Here is a 21,479-nt window from a genome sequence, read left to right on the forward strand (position 1 = left end):
CATTATGGGGCGAATCGAACTTCCGCAAAAGTTTGCATGGTGCAGGCGAACACGAACCACCAAAGTTCGCCTGGAACTGTTCGCAGGCGAACCGTTCGCTACATCTCTAGTGATGAGTCCCTTAAGCAAAGTGAGCATAATTTTACTCAATTACAAGTGAAAAAATGTAACAAATGCTTTTAAAGCAATTTCTTTGTTGGTTTCTGGTCTATATCTGGGTACAATCTGAGGGTGTGGGAAACAAACCCTGGCGCTGGTGCATTTAGGTAGGGTTTTTTGAACAGCAGACGTTGACTCCCTGTACCACCTACTGTGCACAGGGTGAGATCGGGGGCCAACTAAACCTTCAAGTTGATCACTCGCACAGCCTCAAAACCCGGCCCACATCAGTCTCCTACCATGTGTAATGCCTGGAGAGGGTGGAGACGGGTCAAAAATATGTCATGTTAAATGCTTATTGGTTGATTTGATTGTAATTGTGTAACATCTGCGGCTGCGGGCACGCAGGGTGTCTCCGCAGCCGCCTTGGTTCCCTGCTTGGATGTTGTTTCCATTCCGCCGGCGTCTAGCACGCCGAGGACGGAATTGTCATTGGCACATAGAGTTCTGGTATCGCGCGGCCGCGCGCGTAGGCAGGACCTTTATGCTGGGAGGAGGCGCGTCAGCTGACCCGCTGGTCGGCTGACGTCAGAGGGGACTCACGCCGCTCATGATTGGCTGATTCCAGGGGGTGCGGCTGTGAGGTCTCCTCTGCTTCTTAAGCCTTCCGTGGTCACTCGCAACCTGTCTGCGGTTGCGAATACATGCGTGTTAGCGCTCAGACCTTAGACTAGTTTCCGGTGTGCTTTGATCTGGGAGGAAACCAGGGATTTCACACAAGACTAGGATTATTGTATTTCTGTATATTTGATATTCTGTGTATGACTCTGGCTAATCTCTGACTCTGCTCTTGTTTATTGATTCTGTACCTCTGCCCATCTGATCCAGTTGCTGAACCTCTGCCTGAATACTTACTACTCTCTTGCCTACTGATTCTGTACTGTATCTGCCTCTCAGTTGCCGAACCCAGCCTGTCTGACCTCTCTACTCACCAGTGGGCCTTTGCCGCTGGTGAGGTGATCTTCTAATAGTACTCACCAGCTCCTCTGGTGAGGTTCTGCCAAATTAGTCAGTTACTGTGTCCTAATAGTACCCACCAGCTCCTCTGTGGAGGTTCTGCCAAACTAGTCAGTTACTGTGTTCTAATAGTACCCACCAGCTCCTCTGGTGAGGTTCTATCTAACTAATCAGTTACTGTGTATGATAGTGCCCACCAGCTCCTCTGGTGAGACCTAGTTATCATTCTGTTACTGTTGCACCAAGCACTATACACTATTGCATTATCCTGTTGGCTATACTTGCATTATTGGTGATGCTGCAGATCACCACATAATCAGGTATAGCGTCTGTATTATTGGTGATTCTGCAGATCACACATAATCAGACATCTGTGTTGCTACACAGCCCCCCTCAAAGCCACCCCCACGGCGGGCCGTGACTGTGCGGTTTAGAACGTCGGAACTTGGAAGGAAGGAGGAGGAGGAGGAGGAAGAGGGCTGGCCTGTCAGACGTCCCTGCCTGCTGTAATTATACTGACAGGTGCAGCCAGGCACAGTCAGAGCAGCCCGCAAGGGAAGGGGACATTCGGGGCAGTTAAATTTGAGTCACGTCCCGTGACGACGTCCGTCACGTGACACTCACGTGACGACGTCCGTCACGTGACACTCACGTAGTGTGCAGCGCGCTCAGTCTCCCCTTCGCCTGGCTCGCACAGCTTCAGAGAGAAGCTTGCCACTTTCGCTCCGTCCAACCAACAGCCGTTGTAGGTGGCAGCAGCAGCACCGGGGTCTCAGTGCAGCCAGCCACACCAGACCAGACCAGACTGTGACACTACTAGTGACTCGAGGTGGGTTACCGTGGGGTAGGCAGCCGACTTGAATGATTTTTTTTTGGGGGGGGGGGGGGGGCATGTGATGTGATGCTGATGTGACATGTGAGCCTGGGGCCTCCCTCCCTCTCTCTCTCTGTCTCCCCTCTACTCCCCAACCCACCCCACCACCAGCCAGGCCTGAGCCTGGGGCCTCCAGCACACCACCAGGCAGGCCAGAGCTGCCCTGGGGCCCCCATCCCACCACTACCACCACCAGCAAGGCCTGAGCCTGAGGCCTCCAGCCCACCACCAGGCAAGCCAGAGCTGCCCTGGGGCCCCCAGTCCACCACCACCAGCCAGGTCTCAGGCCTCCAGCCCACCACCAGCCAGGCCTGAGGTGCCCTGGGGCCCCCAGCCCACCATCACTAGCCTGACTACATATACTGGGGACAGCTATACACCTGGCTACATATACTGGGGACACTGGCTGTCTGTCATTATGTGCATTAACTGGTGAAACGCTGTCTCTCATTACATGCATTTACTGGGGAAACGCTGTCTGTCATTATGTGCATTAACTGGCGAAAAGCTGTCTCTTATGTGCATTTACTGGGGAAATGCTGTCTGTCATTATGTGCATTAACTGGTGAAAAGCTGTCCCTTATGTGCATTTACTGCGGAAACGCAGTCTATCATTATGTGAATTAACTGGTGAAAAGCTGTCTCTTATGTGCATTTAATGGGGAAACTGTCTGTCATTACATGCATTAACTGGTGAAAAGCAGGCTCTTATGTGCATTTACTGCAGAAACGCAGTCTGTCATTATGTGCATTAACTGGTGAAAAGCTGTCTCTTATGTGCATTTAATGGGGAAACGCTGTCTGTCATTACGTGCATTAACTGCTGAAAAGCTGATTCTTATGTGCATTTACTGGTGAAAGGCTACCTGTCATTATGTGCGTTTACTTCATTTTTTTTCCATGTAACTACGTTAGCTGGTACAACTACATTACAGTTAGCCCCGCCCACATGACATCATGACCACGCCCAACCCCCCCCCCCCCCCCCCCAAGCCCGGCCTGCCAGCCCTTGTGCCCCCTTTGAGCCCCCCCAAAAATCTGAAGCTGGAGCCGCCACTGCTTGTGCCATGCAGGTAAATTACATTTACACTTCAGAAGGAAATACATTTGTTCAAGGCATTCCTGCCAGACAGGAGACACACCTGTATTTGAATACCCACGTGGTATATTACCATAAAAGCTCTCAGACATCTGAAGATTTAGAAGGACCTGGGGTGTTGAAAATTAACACATGTAACAAAGTCTACCTCTACCAGTGTGTACAGAAAAACAAACCCTATTGTCTGCTGTCTGTACTATTGTTTCAAATAATTCACATGGTCACTCCGGTTCAATCTGGTTTTCCCCCATCATCAGTGTGTATATAAGATTCAGTTGTAAATAAAGACTTTAGATGCTGTTGCATCAACTTGAGTGTTGTGGTTCTGTATCTCCCAGCTGGAGAGAGAGTATTCACTTAGAAGGGGGAGAAATTTAATCTGGGTTGCAGATCTGGGGTCTGCTAAAATCATCTTGTAGCTACCTCCGGTGAAATCGAGCTATCAAATATACAAATTATTGATGCCAAAGCTCACAAACTTAGTCATTGAGTGTTTGTATGTTAGGGTTAGAAAAAGTGGGCGGAGCCAACACCAGCTAAATACATACCCGGGCAACGCTAGTAAAACATAAAAGTAAAACAAGTTAAAACATACTGTAAATTTAAAGGGCTTTTTTTGGTCTCATGTAAATGTTTTATATTAGTCCACTGCAGTCCTGTGGGGAATGACAGCAACTCTGCAAGCATGTTTTTAGAAAAGAGAAGACAGAACAACAGAAGGCTTTGGTTTTGGCATAGTGTTGGGCCCCAAACCTCCTCAAGGGGGTAATGTGAATCTTGCAGGCAGAGTCTAGGGAAATTGCTGGCTGTTCTTCTTTCTCTTTTGTATTTATGGGCTTCATGTATTTGTTTCATTTTTTTTTTTGGGGGGGGGGGGGGGGAGGATATGGAAGACAAGACAAAAGGCTAAAATTACTTTTTTTTATGTATTATATATGTTTTCTTATAGAATAGACATATAGAATTATATTCTTTTTTTATTAGTTTTTTTATACAGTCATCTGGGTGGGGGCAGATATCTGGGCCCCCCCTTAATATTACGTGGGGGTTACAGATTCCTCCTCATTTTACTATGCCCCCCCCCCCCCCCCCCACACAATTTACTTTGTGTCTGATTTTTAAAAAATACAGGGGAAAGTATGTGCTGCCACAATGGTGTGGTGGTTGGGAAATCCTAGGAATCACACCATTATTAATCCATACCAGCATGAGCCAGATTACAGGACCTCACAAGACTGCTGATTGGAAAAAATGTATGTTTCCCATGTTGCCACCAAGAGCGCTTCTGATCGCTTTTTAAGATGCCAGCGCTTTGAAAAGCACTTGACTAATGTATCTGAATGGGATGGATCACACCAAACACAAGTCTTGCAGCATTTCTGAGGATTTCGGAGGCGATTCAGCCTCAATGTTAAAGCGGAATATAACCCTGCATTTCAACTTTGCTCTAAAACATTATTTACAGTATATTATATGCAACCAGCATTTTTTTTTTTACTAGACCAGCATTGGAAGGGTTACACACAGAGCTTTAAAGTTCCTGGAGAGAACTGCAGACGCATCTGAAGTTCAGATAGATACATTTTGTTTACTTAAATGTATCTAAGTGTGGAATGTGACTCACTCTCTCTGACTGTGCAGGAGCTGGAGGACAGCCAAAAGGTGTGTAACAATTACCACTTGTTACATTCTGTTTAGTTAAATGTATCTATCTGAACTTCGGATGCGTCTGCATATCTCTCCACGGAACTTTAAAACTCTGTGTGTAACCCTTCGAATGCTGGTCTAGTAAAAAAAAAAAAAATGCTGGTTGCATATAATATGCTGTAAATAATGTTTTAAAGCAAAGTTGAAATGCAGGGTTATATTCCGCTTTAAGTATGGGAAAGTGGAAAATTGTTCTGAAAAATGCTGGAATAGGGCGATTTTCCAAGTTTTTTTTTTTTTTTTTACAAAAGCTGTACACTTCCAGCTCTACTGTACAAAAAAAAATTGCTACAACAAAATGCTCCAAAAATCACTAAACATAACTAGAAAATCGCTAGTCACATGCCTAGAATCGCTCAGACAAATCACTTCTAAAAACGCTGAGCGTTTGCGATTATGCTAGCATTTTTAGGTGTGCACCAGCTCTAAAGCTGGATAAAATAACCTTTCCAAACAGGGTTTCCCACTTTTTTACGACAGCGTTTCTCAAAAGTGTGGTGGACACTGCACAGTCTTTTGGTGCATCTGCTGTACTTTGCCAATAGCCTCCAAAGAATACCAGCATTTTCCCACCATTGCCTTCACTGGTATTCAGATTCAAGAACCCTCAATTGTTGACTAAATTTGGTCAAACCGTCCTCATACCAAATTTAAGCAAGTCTGAGCAACACTAGTTACCAATAAGTAAATTGAAGTGAATGAGGAGAAGATGAGAAAGAGAGAGAGGAAATAAGGAGATGTAACCACTTCCTGCAAAGTAGTGTGTATGTGCAAACCCCTCTCTATGTTCTGTCCTCAACCCATGTATACATTATGCATTGATGGAACATTTACTGGTATAGCTACTTACTTACGTTTTTTCCTGTGTTTCCATAACAGGTCAAAAACAATCACAGATACCAGTGCTAAGAGCAATGCAGAAGCAATTCTCACATAGATTCTGTACACTGGCTTTAGATCTGAATATGAAAAAAAACAAATGACAGTTATATTAGTTACTTAATTACATCTCATTAGCCTATAGGTACAGAAGGCCAGATGCCTTAAAGCAAACCTGAAGTGAAAATAAACTTATGATATAATGAATTGTATGTGTAGTGCAGCTAAGAAATAGAACATTCGTAGCAAAGCAAAGAGTCTCATATTGTTTTCCAGTACAGGAAGAGTTAAAGAAAAAAAACTTCACTTATCTATGCAAAAGAGCTTCTCTGAACTATTCCAACCAACTTGGGTGAAGACAGTCCTGTTTTCTGAAGCACTTATACATCAAAGAAACAGTGAGAGACAGCTTGAGATAAAGTTTTACTGCAGGTAAGTTCAAAGGGTCATTAGCTCTGCTCCGTTTTATAGTTTCAAATACAGAATGTGGTTTTTAAACTGAGAATATTAGAGAATGATGCAATGTTATAAGAAAAAAGCTATACACCTGAAAATAAAAATACGAGACTCTTTTCTTCAATACTAATGTTCATTTTATCCGTACTACAAATACAATTCATTTTATCATACTTTTTTTTTTTTTTGCTTTAGTGTCACTTCAGGGTCAGGGTCAGAGAGCTCAGAGAAGCTCTTTTGCATAGATAACAACTGATGTTTCTTAACTCTTCCTGTACTGGAAACAATATGAGACTCATATCTGTGCTACTCATGTTCTATTTCTTAGCTGTACTACACATACAATTAATTACATCATAAGATTATTTTTACTATAGATTCCCTTTAAAGAGGCCCTGTAGTGACATATAGCAGAAGGCAGTACATTATTCAGGACAGCTACTTTTATGGTAATTGTCCTGGTTTCAGCATTAGAAACACTTTCTATATCTACAGTATATATTGCTGTCTATTGGTATGTAGCCCCATAGTTATGAGGAATAATTCCCCTCCAGAGCAATTCTGGGAGACAAGGTATATTGTCTACTGGCTTTAGAATGTTCAATATAAAAAAAAAAATCTGCAATGATGCATCTGCCAGGACTAAAAATGTAACCTCCTGTGATACATTTTAGAATGTATATAAAGGTGAGGAAATATATTACAATAGGCAAACACTGACTAAATAATTTATAAATAAAGATAATAACAACATATATGTTGAAACAATGTCAGTCAAGTCATCAGTAATCCTCATGTTGGGTCTGTACGTTAATGAGCGTCACTCACCTTTGTCTATCACCAGAAGTCTTTCCACGTGCGGAGTATTAAGTGTGCCATGCTCCACTTCACATGTGATCTCCAGGCCCCAGTTCTCATTGGTCGGGAGGAACTCGTAGACCGACTTCACAGCTGAGCTCCCACTTCTCTGGGTCTTTGTATTCTCCACCAGGGTGCCGTTCAAGAACCACTTCAAAGCAATGGATTCTGGGTAAAACTCAGTCGCGCTGCAAACCAACGTCTGCATCACATCCCTCCGAAAAGCTTGTGACTGAATGTGAACAGATGGGAGAGCTGCAATTAGAGCGACACGTCATTATTCCCACGTTTTTTCTCATAAACCTAAATCTTGGCATTCAACACTTAAAAGATGATTCCAATCACTTTCATCTAACAAGAGACGGCAATATAATGTTTTACATTGATTAATGTTCCAGCATTTTTTTGCATGTCTTTGTGGGTCTGTAAACAGCTTAATTCAATGATCACACTACTTCAATCTACTGGTTTCATTGATATGCATGGCTAAACCAGGGCTGTGGTGTCGGTACAAAAATCATCCGACTCCGACTCCCGAGTTTATAAAACCATTGACTTTGATGACTCCAGGTGATATTTTCAAACTTGTTATTAACGTGCCTATTAAACCACCAGCATGCAAGAAATTACTCAGAATAATTTTGATAGTACTTTTTTTTACCTGCTTTTGGTTCTTTTACAATTGCAAAGTGCTGAAAAGTTGCTTTAAATCGAATATGAAAAAGTATCACCTAGGAGAAAAACTTAATTGCATATGGGCCCAGGTACCCAAAATCACTCCGACGTTCAATACTTAACAGGGCTGTGGAGTTGGAACAAAAATCATCCAATTACGACTCCTCGGTTCTATGAAACCACCGGCTCCAACCCAAGGTATCAAAAATTGCTCCAAGATTGGAGTCGGAGTCGGTGGTTTCATAAACCGAGGAGTCAGGAGTCAGATGATTTTTGTACTGACTCCACAGCCCTGGTCATTTTCGCATTGAAAATGGTATTTGTGATTTCGAGAAAATTTTCATGAAAACAGCTTGTATTTTTGCATTTTCTGTGGAAAACGATATTTTACAGAGAAAAACGTTAACGCTCATAAAAACAATATTTTTACTGCGAAAAATGTTACCCCGTAAAATTTTTATTTTTACAATGAAAATTCGTGGAAGCCGCAAAAAAATTACAAAACTTATTTTCGATTGCATTTTCGCTTAAAAATCGAATAGAAGGTGTTGCGCAAAAATTCATGCAAAATTTTTTTGGCATTTTCGCTCATCACTGGTGTCCACCTCCAAGTGGCTTCCTCAACAGATAGCAGGAATGTCCTGTATTTATTATGGGTAATAGTTGGAGAAAAATGAGCAGAAGTCGGCACTGGAAGCAATTCAGCTTATTTGTTTATTCCAATTAAAGATGGCTCAAACTTCAGATTTTGGGTTCACAAACTGTGAACGCGAACATCCGCAAAAAAAAGGCAGAGTTTGCGCGAACCATTCGAACCACCATAGACTTCAATGGACAGGCGAATTTTAAAACATACAGTGAGTATTTCTGGCCACAAAAGTGATTAAAAAGATGTTTCAGGGGGTCTAACACCTGGAGGGGGGCATGGCGGAGTGGAATACACGCCCAAAGTCCCAGGGGAAATTAGGTATTTGACGCAGAGTAGGGTTACAATCCCTAAGGCAGAAATCACATTGCATTGCTAAATTGGAGGCATAAAGTGCTTTAAAACATCTTGCGTGTGTATTCATCGATCAGGTAGTGTAATTAGTGTACTGCTTCACCCTGATAGACCAAACTCACTGTGTAACGCACCGCAAACAGCTGTTTGCGTAGTGATGACCGTGCTGGACTGGTGCGCACCATGGCGAGAGTGCAGGTGATGGCGGCTTTCCAGCCCATATGGTCCCGCCAGGCTGAGGTAGCTCAATGATAGAACAACAGTGACTGTCCAGCTGATCAAATTTGGTCTGTCCACAATGAAGCAACGACCTTATTATCTTTGGTGTGCCACCCCCACCCGAGACACTCATATAGCCGGCGGTCATTGCTTCATTGTGATACTCAAGCCCCTTCACCGCGGCAAGGTAACGATCACGAAGGGGAATTGACACATGTACATGCCAAATAGAACAATATGAGCCCTCCAAAGCGCTTTTGATTTGGGGTGCTTTCAGCAATCAGCAATAAACAGAAGTGCCTAGCTAACTATCCCTGTCTCTGCAGCAATGTCTCTCCCTTCCACTCAAAACTGCAGCAGCACCAGCGCCACGAACAGCTGATGTTCGCCAGGGGAACCGATCAGGCCATCTCGACTTCCAATGTTAAAATGTAATCAGCAACAAGATAGAGCGCTAAGCGGTGCAGCAGATCATAAAATGAGTGCACATACTGGTCCTGGTGGGTGGGCAGTCAGTGGGTGATGGATGGTGGGAGCAGGGCACAGCTGCATAGCCGTCAGCCTTTAAATCTACTACTAACTCTATAAGTAGCCCCTGATGAGTGCTGTAGGATGAAATGCATAGGGCGGAGCTCGATTGATGGTGGATGCTGGACGTTGGAAACAATCCAGGACTTTTAATATACAATGCGCATGATTGTATCTCCAATGCAAGTGCAATTTTATGTTATTTTAAAGTTTAATAAACAGTATTACACTATGCAAGGGCGTTTGTAGTTGTAGATTTAAAGGCTGAAGGCTACGCAGGAGGCTTGCCTGCTTAGGAATACTGCCACCTGACAAATGATATCTGCTGGTCTGTGGTCGGTCAGCCAGCCAATCTGGTGAGCAGTTTATATTGTTACAGATGATGGATTATAACATGTGGGTGCCGCTGCAGGTTCTCATAGACATGAAATCTTTGTGGTCAGGTGTTACTGCCTTGTAAGGACATACTACACCAAAAGTGTCTGTTCTAAATTTTTTGAGGAATGCTGATGAAGATTGAGGGCCCGTTTCCACTAGTGCGACGCGATTTCGCCGGCATTCCGACGCTTGTAAAAACGCATGCGGGTGCGTTTCTGCATGCGTTTTACCCGCGATTTCGCGTGCGATTTCGCATGGCAGGGTGCCATGCGAAATTAACCATGACACTGCCAGGACTAAATTACATTGGGAAGGGTGCGAAATCGCACGCGAAATCGCGGGTAAAAACGCATGTACCAAACGCATGCGTTTTTACTATTAAATACATTAGCGGCGATTCGCACGGATTCCCGACGCAGACGAAAACTGTGGGTCCCGCCGTGCAGATTTGGCCCGCTGCCAAATCGCTCCCGCACGCCGCACAGGTGGAAACAGCCCCATCCACTAACATTAGCTATGCGAATCCGCATGCAGTGCCCGCATGCGGATTCGCCCTAGTGGAAACGAGCCCTGAATGATTCCAGAAGAGACAATTGTATTGGATACTGAGCGTGCCATGCTGGTCTGTCATCGGTCAGCTATTATACCTGGTGAGAAGTAATTTTGGATGATATTGTGGGATTCAGGAAGTCACATGAGGATCTGACTTGATGAGCTGATTTGATTTGAAGTATGGACATTGTTACAGTAGGGTGCCAACACACCGTACTGCACTTTTATTATATATTGTGGGCTAACTTACCCTAAGGTGTGGCGAACCCTAACGTGTAAGCACTTTTAGAGTATTTACGGGAAGGAGTGAAATTACACGCATACAATTGCAGCTGTTGCTCATAGCCAAAGTCATTAGATACTTTGACCCTTGTTTGTCTATCAGCAAATGACGGTTAGTGTGGTTAGAGATTATGACTGCGCAGAGTATGCATAACTATTTTACTGGGCTGCTATTTAACCTCCCTGGCGGTTAATTCTTTTTGCCAAATTGGCAAAAAACTTTTTTTTTTTAATTTTTTTTTTTGTTTCATGTAAAGCTACCAGAGTGGTAGCTACATGAAACACCACTAGAGGGCGCATGTGTCCCTCTAGTGCGATCGTCGCCGGCATCTATAGCAAACAGGGGAACGCGTATATAACGCGTTCCACTGTTTGGCTTCTCCTGTCGCCATGGCGACGATCGGGATGACGTCATGGACGTCAGCCGACGTCCTGACGTCAGGCACACCCGATCCAGCCCATAGCGCTGCCCGGAACTTATTGGTCCGGGCAGCGCAGGGCTCTGGCGGGGGCCCTCTTTCGCGCGCGGCGTGCGGCCGATCGCCGCAGAGCGGCGGCGATCAAGCTGTGCGCGCAGCTAGCAAAGTGCTGGCTGCGCGCACAGCACTTTACAGCACACAAATCGCCCCACCAGGGGCTAAGATCTCCCCCTGCGCGGCATAGCCCGAGCTCAGCTCGGGCTTACCGCCAGGGAGGTTAATGAACATTAACAACAGTGCAAACAAAATATTCTCAGATGTTTTCTGTTGTATTTAAGTCCCTTTCCCACCTCACTGTCTGATGTTTGCATCCATGTGTTGCGCTTCACAGAGGAATCAAAATGCAGCGCACAGCGCAAAAAGGCCGCCAGTGAAAGCCGCAGTAGAATATTGGTAAAATTACTGATGTTCTACTAGTTAATCCCACCAGTAAAATATCAGTAATCTTTGCCAATGATTTCCTGTGACCTAACCTTACCCACTCAAGAGCCCTCCCTCTCGATGCCTAACCCTAACTGATCCTCCCTGGTGATGCCTAACCTACGGACCCCCTCCCCCAGCATTGCCTAACCCTAAGACTCCACCAGCAATGCCTAACCTTAAAGTGTACCAGAGAACAGCTAATTAAAGTTGTATTTTACTTATCCAGGGCTTTCTTCCAGCCCTGTAAGCACGGATACGTCCCTCACCATTCTCCTGAGTGCCTCCGATAAGCCGCAATTTGCTTTGGTATTCGGCTGAGTGATGTCAGTGGGGGCTTTCTGCACATGCGTGGACCTTTACTCAGTCAGAGTGGGCCCGATTGAGCAGAATACCGTAGCTGATCATGGCTTAACTGAGGACTGCGGGGGAATATAATACCCATTCATAGATCTAAGTGCCCCGCAGAACTACCGACGGTCTCTTTTCAGAGGCTGCGATATTTCTGCCCAAAAAAAAAGTTCCCCGTCTTCTTTCTAGTTCCTGGAAGAGTGATCGTACGCTTCCAGGACTTTGACTGTGGCCATCTTGTGGCCAAATAAAAAACTACACCCACATGTATTTTTTAATAAATAAATACATTGAATTACATTTTAAAATTAGGTGTTTACTTCCCACACCAAAAATTACCCAAATAACATTTTTAATAAAAAAACAAAAACAAACATAAATAGTTACCTAAGGGTCTGAACTTTTTAAATATGCATGTCAAGAGAGTATGTTTATATAATTTTTTAAAGTATTGGCTTGTAAATAGTGATGGACACAAATTGAAAAAATGCACCTTTATTTCCAAATAAAATATGGGCGCCATAAATTGTGATAGGGACATAATTTAAATAGTGTAATAACCGAAACAAATGGGCAAATAAAATACATGGGTTTTAATTATGGTAGCATGTATTAATGTAAAACTATAATGGCCAAAACTGAGAAATAATGATTTTCTTTCCCTTTCTTTCTTAACCTTCCTGTTAAAATGGATTTAGAATAAAATAATTCTTAGCAAAATGTACCCTCCAAAGAAAGCCTAAATGGTGGCGGAAAAAACAAGATATAGATCATTTCATTGTGATGAGTAGTGATAAAGTTATTGGCAAATGAATGGGAGGTGAAAGTTGCTCAGATGCAAGAAATGAACAACCCTGGGGGCTTAAGTGGTTAAAATATAAACATAGACATCATTACTGTTGGGGTAATACAGAGACAGTAAAGGAAACTACACTAAGTGGCAAAACAATTTGAAATCAAACCAGTCCAACAGTGACGTAGAGTGAAAAAACAATGCAGTGTTGTTTATATAAGGAATGAACTCGGACGAAGTAGTTATCAAGGAAGTCAATATCAAAATGGGTAAGAGGAAATATTTAAGTGACTTTGAACGAGGGATGATCATCGGTAAAGGAGAGCTGGTGCTAGAATCTCTGAAACGTCAACTGTTTTAGGATTTTCTCGCCCAACAGTATTTCGAGTGTTTAGAGAGTGACAGTTGAGAAAAAAAACTTCAAGTGATAAGGACTATTCTGGTCGAAAAAGGCTGGTGGATGAGAGAGGTGAAAGGTGAGCATCATGCATAGTCCACAGCAACAGAAGGGCAACAACATAACAAATTATAGCTGTATTCAATGCAGGTGCTCCACAAAGCACATGCCAACGCACAACAAGATGGACTTTGCAAAGGATGGGCTTTAGCAGCAAGAGACCATCAAGAGTGCCTTTGGTATCACAGAAAAATATGAAAAGACGCCTGTTGTGGGTCCTTGCCATCGTGCTTGATTGGTCTCAAATTATTTTGAGGAACATCAGAGCTTAACCTGCTTCCATGGCCAGTTCAGTCCCCTGACCTCCATCCTATTGAGCATTTGTGGGACAAAGTCGAAAGATCACTTCAAAGCTTGCTTGGAAACACCACCATCCAATCTGACCTAACTTAGAGCTGCCATTATGTCAGCATGGGGCAACACTCCCCAGCAATGGTATCAGCACCTTGTTGAACTTGAGTCCTTGCCAAGAAAAATATCGGCTGTAATCAAAGCTATGATCAAAGGTGGACCAACTCTTTCTTAGAGGATGTCTCTAATTTTTTTGACCACTTGGTGTAGATTTCCAATATGTATACTCTCCCAGCTTTGATGAAAATATACTGGCAGTAAATGACACCTAAAAAGATTGCATGTTGTTTCACAGCACAGGATATGCTAATATACACATTTATAGTTTTATACACAAAGGTATTGTTTGCACATAAATGGTCTTCTGAAAATATAGGTTTTGTCTTCTGAGTAGGATATGTGCAAGCAATGCATTATGATGAACTGTGAAGCAATGTGTACAGTATATTCAGCAAGCTATGTGTAATGATCACAGCTGATACAAATCCTCCAATAAATCTGCAGTGTTTCTGCTTCCTGATTCATGGAAGCAGACATATTGTTACCTGCCTGTGCTTTCAAATGAGCTTACCTGCCATCTCTGCCGTGGCAGTCATGTGATTAGACACAAATGAGGCTAAGGCTGCTTCCACACAGGGACGTTACAGGCGCACTGTAACGCCCCCTCAACGCACAGCAATGTAACACAAGTGGGCTGTTCACACTGCCCACGTTGCGTTACATGTAACGCTGCACGTTGTTTGGAAAGTGCAGCATGCTACGGCGTTAGAGTTAGACTGTTTGCACATGCTCAGTCGTGTTGGGGAGGAGCGGAGAGCGGCCAGGCACATGGCTAATTAATATTCACTGCACTCAGTGACGTGCAGTGTTTACTTCCTGGTGCGGCCGCTCTGTGCGGCGATTGGCCGGGCGGGACCACGTGATGCCGCATGCGTCCAAGAGTACGCATCACGGCATCACGGACGCCAGAGTGAGCTGCACAACGCGGCTCACTCTGACGTCCACATCGAAGAGCACCAGGCCTTGCGTTAGGTGCACGTTATGCGACCTTAACGTAGCACCTAACGCAACATCTCGGTGTGCAAGTAGCCTAAATGAGGCTTAACTCTCTACATACAGTACATACAGGGTGCATTTCTCTGTTTTCCTTCTGTCCTGTGCAAGAGTTCAGGTCCACTTTAAGGAGAAACAATTAATTGAATAAAGGCCCCAGTCTTCCTTATAACTAGCTTAGAAGTTGTTTGTCAGGTAACTTCTCTAGAGTATGGAGAATACTATCAAAGGATCATTAAGATATCTCCACACCTTAATTATCCTTTGACCCTTCCACGTTGCTGTAGATTACAAATGTATGTTTATGATGAGAGTTATGAAATTAGCCAGTTATATACTTTCCATAATCAAGTTAGAATGAAGCTACATGAGAACCATTCTGGACATTGATATAAAGATATAGTTTATATAAGAAATTTTATAAAAATGAGCATTTTGTGCTGATACGTAAGGAGGTCTCTAGGCAGGTGCTCCATGAGACAGGGATACTTTAGTATTACTTGCAGGATACGTTAATGCTAGCATGAACAACAATGTTCTCCCCAGGCTCTTTTAGCCGGGTGCTCCACCCAGCTAATTTTGGGGAACACCCGGCTGTCATCGTCTCGCCTCCTCATCCTCTTCCTATGCTGTAAGAGTTGCACGAGCCTTGCATTCTACCGTTGCACCACTACTTTTTCATGCCACAACATGTCAAAAATTCTAGGGAGAACACTGAACAAGTCTACAGCATATGGTACAGACTAAAAGGACAATCATTATGAATAAATTCAACTGAAGTGCAAGAAGACCCTAAAGGACACCTAAAGTTAGATAGTTACGTCAGAAATGGAAAGCCTCTGTATAGTCCAAGGCTTCCTGGATCCTCTTCCAACAGCCCCTCATTTCAGCACAGGGTCCCTCTACCTATTTAACAAATGCATGTGCAAATAAGGTCCGAGCATGCCCAGTAAAATGAAGCAATTGTGCAAAGAGGAAAAAAGTCACACATGAGGGGAAACCCACGCAGCTACGGGGGGAGAACATACAAACTCCGAGCAGATAAACTTTCACCTTCAATGAGACAATTGCATTACCTCCGTACACCAGCGTGAAGTCTTCCTGGAGAGGTTGGGTGAGAGACTCATGTTGGACTCTACAGGAGAAGGTCCGCCCTCTGTCCTCCTCGGTGGCAGTTACTGTCACTGAGCTGGTCACACTGTACGTCCCATCCGGGAGTCTCTGAGGTTTCTCCACTATCACATTATCCAGTATATCTCCATACCGGAACCATTTTATGTCGATGTCCACCGGGTAGAAGCCAGAGACAGAGCTCCGCAGGACACTCTTCTTATTTGTTAGGACTACATTATCTGTGATGTTGATCTGTGGAGGAGCTGTAACATACACAACATATCAACATAAAAGAATGTATTACATATACTATATATTACAGTATGTTCTTTTTACTCTAGGGCTACATTGGTGATTTCGATCACTCCAGATTTACCATCCAATGAGACGCTCCAAAGACACTGCGACCTGAAGAAGTGGGTGGGATCCACGAAAACTCATCATTTTTCAGTGTCCAATAAAACTGAAATTTGATACCCTATCTTTCACTTGAAGTAAGATTCATTAATCTTACAATCAGTTGTTTTTCCAATAATCTTTTTTTTTTGTGGGGAGGGGGTGGGGGGGGGGAGGGGAGGGGGGGTCTTCTTCATCCATCACTGCTTCTTATTAGAAATGGTTAATAAGGTGCTCATAGTTTTGAGCTTATGCAAATTTAGTTACTTTCAGTATGCAGCAGAGTTCAGGCCTAATCACATGCAGCCGCTGATGACTTTGATTAATACATCTCTAAGCTGCATCATTTTTCATTAAATTAACAGACAATGTACATCGACTAGAAGATACCATTCCATTGACCCTTTCTAAAGCTGCGAACCCACCTGGCGATTTTCCCGACGATTTTCCCAACGACCTGGCAATTTTTAAATGACGTTGCGAGGTGGGTACAGGCGCACAATTGCGAACGTCACCTAGAGTCACGCCGATGGTGACGACACGGTGGATCGGATCTTTGAGATCCCTGACAACACCGCGCAAAGTACCATGATCACAGAAGTGTAGCTCCTGCCGCCGTCTACGTTGCGTGACCTCACGCTTTAACACCATCGTCAAGGGGACATCGCAGGAGCCGTCAGGCGTTGAGTACGCAGCTTGATTCAGATGATGAAATTTTACTCTGTTTAGGCATTTACAACATGCTGACTATGAATGCGACAGTTGAAAATAAACACACACAATCCAAAGTTTTAAAACGTCAAAAAGCGTGGCACTGTGTCTCAGGAAAAACGTATACCTTTATTGCAGACAAGCCAGCACAGAAACCGTGGTTAGCAGTGGGGGTGGGTGGAGCCTGACAGCCATTTCATGGATACCCACTTCCTCAGAGGCCACCGCCACTGCTAACTACAGTATCTATGCTGGCTTGTTTGCAATAAAGGTATATGTTTTTAGTGAGACTTAATGCCACTATTCTCTTCCTTTTGATGTTTTATGCTGCTGCTGAAGAGTGCACGTGTCTCTTACACTGCTACAGCCTCAGGTCCTACTGCTCCATAGCATCTAGTGCCAGTCTCGTCTTTTTCTTGGTTGCAAAACAATCAAGAGAGTTTTGGGTTGGCCCTGCCACCTGGCTTCCAAAACTTGCTTTAAAGGACAACTATCACATAAAAAAATAAAAATGTAAAATTAAAACTCATATGTATAAAATGTACATTTGATCCAGAATAAGATGCACTATCAATGTATTTTGTCCTATGCCGCTGTCACTTAGAGCAGGTAGTTAAAAACTGACAGGTTTTGGACCTATCCATCCTCTAATGGGGGATTCTCGGGGTTTTCTTTATTTTCAAAAGCACTTACTGAGTTGCAGTTGCTTCGTCCAACTGCTGAAACTGTGTGCAAACTAATAGGGAGGCCAGCTGGTATAATTGTATAGACCCTTGCCATGAAGTTCCTTTGTAAAGAATAAAGGAAATGCTGAGAATCCCCCATGTAGAGATGGACTATTCCAAAACCTGCCCGATATTTATTGCTTACTGTGAGTGACAGTAACATGGGAAAAGGGTAATGTATGGTGGATTTTACTCAGGAAGAAAATACTGATTGTATATACGGTATGTGCTTTAAATGCTATAATTTTCACAATAGTTTAATTTAATTTGTTGTTTGTTGTTGTTGATGATGATGATGGCTTCTGTGAACGATAAAGTGCCTTGTCAGTGGATGGATTGATTGTCAGTATTACAAAAAGAGAAACACCGAGAGCCCAATATAGTGTAGTATGTATTGGATTTGAAGGATAGTGTAAGTAAATTGATACTCACAAACCAGGGTTACCCGATAGGCAACCACTGTAAATGCAGGTGGGGAGATTGGACTTGTCCCCACTCAGGATTAACCACCCTGGCGTTCTGATTAAATCGCCAGGGTGGCTGCGGGAGGGTTTTTTTTAAATAAAAAAAAAACTATTTCATGCAGCCAACTGAAAGTTGGCTGCATGAAAGCCCACTAGAGGGCGCTCCGGAGGCGATCTTCCGATCGCCTCCGGCGGCAAGAGATAACACGGAAGGCCGCAATGAGCGGCCCTCCGTGTTTCGCTTCCCTCGTCGCCATGGCGACGAGCGGAGTGACGTCATTGACGTCAGCCGACGTCTTGACGTCAGCCGCCTCCGATCCAGCCCTTAGCGCTGGCCGGAACTGTTTGTTCCGGCTACGCTGGGCTCGGGCGGCTGGGGGGACCCTCTTTCGCCGCTGCACGCGGCGGATCGCCGCGCTGCAGCGGCGATCAGGCAGCACACGCGGCTGGCAAAGTGCCGGCTGCGTGTGCTGCTTTTTATTTGGTGCAAATCGGCCCAGCAGGGCCTGAGCGGCAGCCTCTGGCGGTGTTGGACGAGCTGAGCTCGTCCAGACCGCTCAGCAGGTTAAGATGTCGCTCTCTGTAGATCAGAAAGAAGGGGGTATATCACCCCTCCACCTGGGGTGGACACAGGTCTCGCAGGAATTGAACAGAGGCGCCAACAGGATAAAATATGCTAAAAACTTTTTAATAATAATATACTCCAAAAAACAGTCACAGAGGTGCTACGCTGAGACATAGACACTTGTTGCTGTATGCTCCATCCCCTATTGCCTGATGAAGTGGGACCACACCTGCGAAACGCGTTGCAACTGTTTTTTGGAGTATATTAATAAATCTAAACCTTTGAAAATTGACAGTTTCATATCTGCTTGGAGAAGGTAAGTCCACCACTGCCTCCTCAGCAATAGTTTTTAGCATATTTTATCCTGTTGGTGCCTCTGTTCGATTCCTGTGATTGTCAGTATTGGCCGCTTACACCACAAGCTGTGATTGGATCCATCTCCACACAGCTTTTGTTGTCCTAAGGTCTATTTCCACAGGTTGGGATTTCTGGATGGCCGTTTCCATCAAATGCAGGAAACATGTGAGGGGAAAAGAAAATCACACTTGTAATAAAAATTTGGATGACCACGTCGTCAAGGCATGCAAATTTCAGATTCCCATGCACACATCATCAGAAATGCTGCATCAGGCGCGGAACGCCCCAGAGCACCTGCCCATCGTGGAAACAAGCCAGGTCTCGCAGGGCTGCCTTCAGGGCATCATAGGGGTGACTGGAGTATGGGGGTTAAGGTTAGGTTAGGCATCCATTGAGAAGGGTTTGAAGGTTGGGCATGTGTGTGTGTGTGTGTGTGTGTGTGTGTGTGGGGGGGGGGGATGTTTAAGGTTAAGCACGAGGGGGTAATTTAGTGTTAGTTATCGGCAGAGGGGTAGTTAAGGTTAGGCATTGGAAAGGGAAGGCTTCAGTGTGAGAATAGGTTTAGATTTAGTTGTAGTAGGATATCAGTATTGGGGCAGAGTGTAGTGAGGGGGGACCCGTAGGTTTGCCCAGTATGGGCCCAGAAAATTCTGAAGGCAGCCTTGAAACAAGCCCTTCGAAAGCTGAAAAAAAAACTTTTGCAATCTTGAGTTTTGTGAACAATCAGCGTTGAAGGCACTGTTGATGTTTCCGGCAGAGAGCTGTGAGTAGGGATGCTTGTTTGGATTCCGCGGAATTACCATTTCCGCATTTCAGATTGGAAATCGGAAATAATCGAAAATCATAAAATGGAAATCAGACATTTCGGGGAAATCGGATTTACCGCAACTCTGTCATTTTAGCCCAATCACAGAACTCAGAAACATTTCACCAATCAGAGAAAGCAGAATTTTTCAACAAAAATTGGATCACCACGGTAATTTTAGACCAATCACAAAATGATTTTCAGTTTTCTGTATTTCTATTATTTTTTTTTTCATTCTCTGATGCAACAACAACAACAAAAAGGACTAATAAAATACTCCTCGAAAATCGGAAAAATGGAAATTGGAAAAAGAAAAAATTGCCCATCTGGAGATTCCCGGACCAGAGAGGAAGTGCTGAGTTTAGATCCACTTTAAGGTATCTGCGAGCGTCTTTGTTTGACAAATTAACCCATTCATAGAAGGGTTAGGAATGTGCATGGGAGACCTTCTAGGAGTCCAGTGAATAGAGAGGGATATGGAGGCTGCCATATTTATTTCCTTTTGAGCAATACCAGTTGCCTGGCTGTCCTGCTGATCCTCTGCCTCTAATACTTTTAGCCATAGACCCGGAACAAGCATGCAGCAGATCAGGTGTTTCTGACATTATTGTCAGATCTGACAAGATTAGCTGCATGCTTTTTTCTGGTGTTATTCAGACACAACTGCAGCCAAATACACCAGCAGGGCTGCCAGGCAACAGGTATTGTTTAAAAGGAAGTAAATATGGCACCCTCCATGCTCTTCTAACTTCAGTTGTCTTTGAAATGTTAAACTAGCGTATCTGACAATCAGTAACAGAGTCAGTTAACTATTTTTATTATACTGACCTTGAATATCCAGCCTAATCTCCTTCTCCCGCCTCTCTGGGCTGTACAGTATGGAACACTTGTAGATTCCGCCATCTGTTATGGAGACGTTGGCAATGGACAGGTCAGCTTTTCCTTCTTCCACTTGGCCTGTGTAGGATGCGTGAGGAGCTGATGAAGTGACAATTCCATTCTGAACTTTTAATATTTCCTTTCCTTGAAAATACCAGAATATCACCACCTGTCTCTGATTGATGGGCGGGGCATTGACTGTGAAGGAGCAGGGAATGGTCACATCTGTCCCCAGCCTGACTTGATGAGTAACAGGAGCCGTCACCAGGAGAGAGCCCCCTGCAGATGATAGAAAACACTCCATAATTATACACATTCAGACAGGGTCTGGTCTAATTACAATTAGGCCTCCGACAAAATAAATCAGGGAACCCCCTGACAGACACACCCAACCTAGAAAGCAGCATGAGGGGCCCTTTATGCCACCAAACTTCCCCCAAAAGCCCCTGAGCCCTGTCCCTCCTCCACCCTCCAACTTACTGCGCTCCCCGGGGCCCGTGCAGAGTCTTTGGCAGAGTAGCTTCTCACGTGTTGTGGTGGGCACGCCCCTCTGTGAGTACATGGCTTCACGCTCCGTGGCTTCATCCTCATAGGGGCGTGTCTCCTTCATGACCCGGTGCATGTTATGCCACAGGTCACAGAGAAGGAGCAGCCAGCTGTGGATGAAGACATGAACGCACAGAACCACTAACTGATGGAGGTGAGGTGCTTCTCTGCTGAAGACTCTTCAGGGGCCCTAGGGAGACACCAGGGCCAGTTCTAGACTTTTTGCTGTCTGAGGCAAACTTGGGAAGATTCCCCTTCCCTCCCTCTCCCCGATTTGGAGTGATTGCATAGCACCTCACAATTTACTCTGCTTCAGTCAGCATGGGTGCATAAGAAACAGCTTGAGACATGACATGATGCAGCTCAGCACAGTAGCACACTGGCTGGCTGG

At 44.4% G+C, this 21,479-nt stretch overlaps 1 protein-coding gene across 1 annotated transcript in view; it reads right to left on the reverse strand.

The window, feature by feature from the left end:
- The window catches only part of LOC137524121 (uncharacterized), a 131,169-nt gene that overhangs the window by 100,174 nt on the left and 9,516 nt on the right, over nt 1–21,479 (reverse strand). The window contains exons 2-5 of the mRNA XM_068243656.1: nt 20,492–20,821; nt 15,604–15,903; nt 6,960–7,244; nt 5,651–5,755 (exon numbers count right to left, since the gene is read on the reverse strand). Coding sequence (XP_068099757.1) covers nt 5,651–5,755; nt 6,960–7,244; nt 15,604–15,903; nt 20,492–20,821 — 1,020 coding nt within the window. The remainder of the gene's footprint in view (nt 1–5,650; nt 5,756–6,959; nt 7,245–15,603; nt 15,904–20,491; nt 20,822–21,479) is intronic.

This window comes from Hyperolius riggenbachi, chromosome 7, assembly GCF_040937935.1.
Source record: "Hyperolius riggenbachi isolate aHypRig1 chromosome 7, aHypRig1.pri, whole genome shotgun sequence".
Classification (NCBI taxonomy): domain Eukaryota; kingdom Metazoa; phylum Chordata; class Amphibia; order Anura; family Hyperoliidae; genus Hyperolius; species Hyperolius riggenbachi.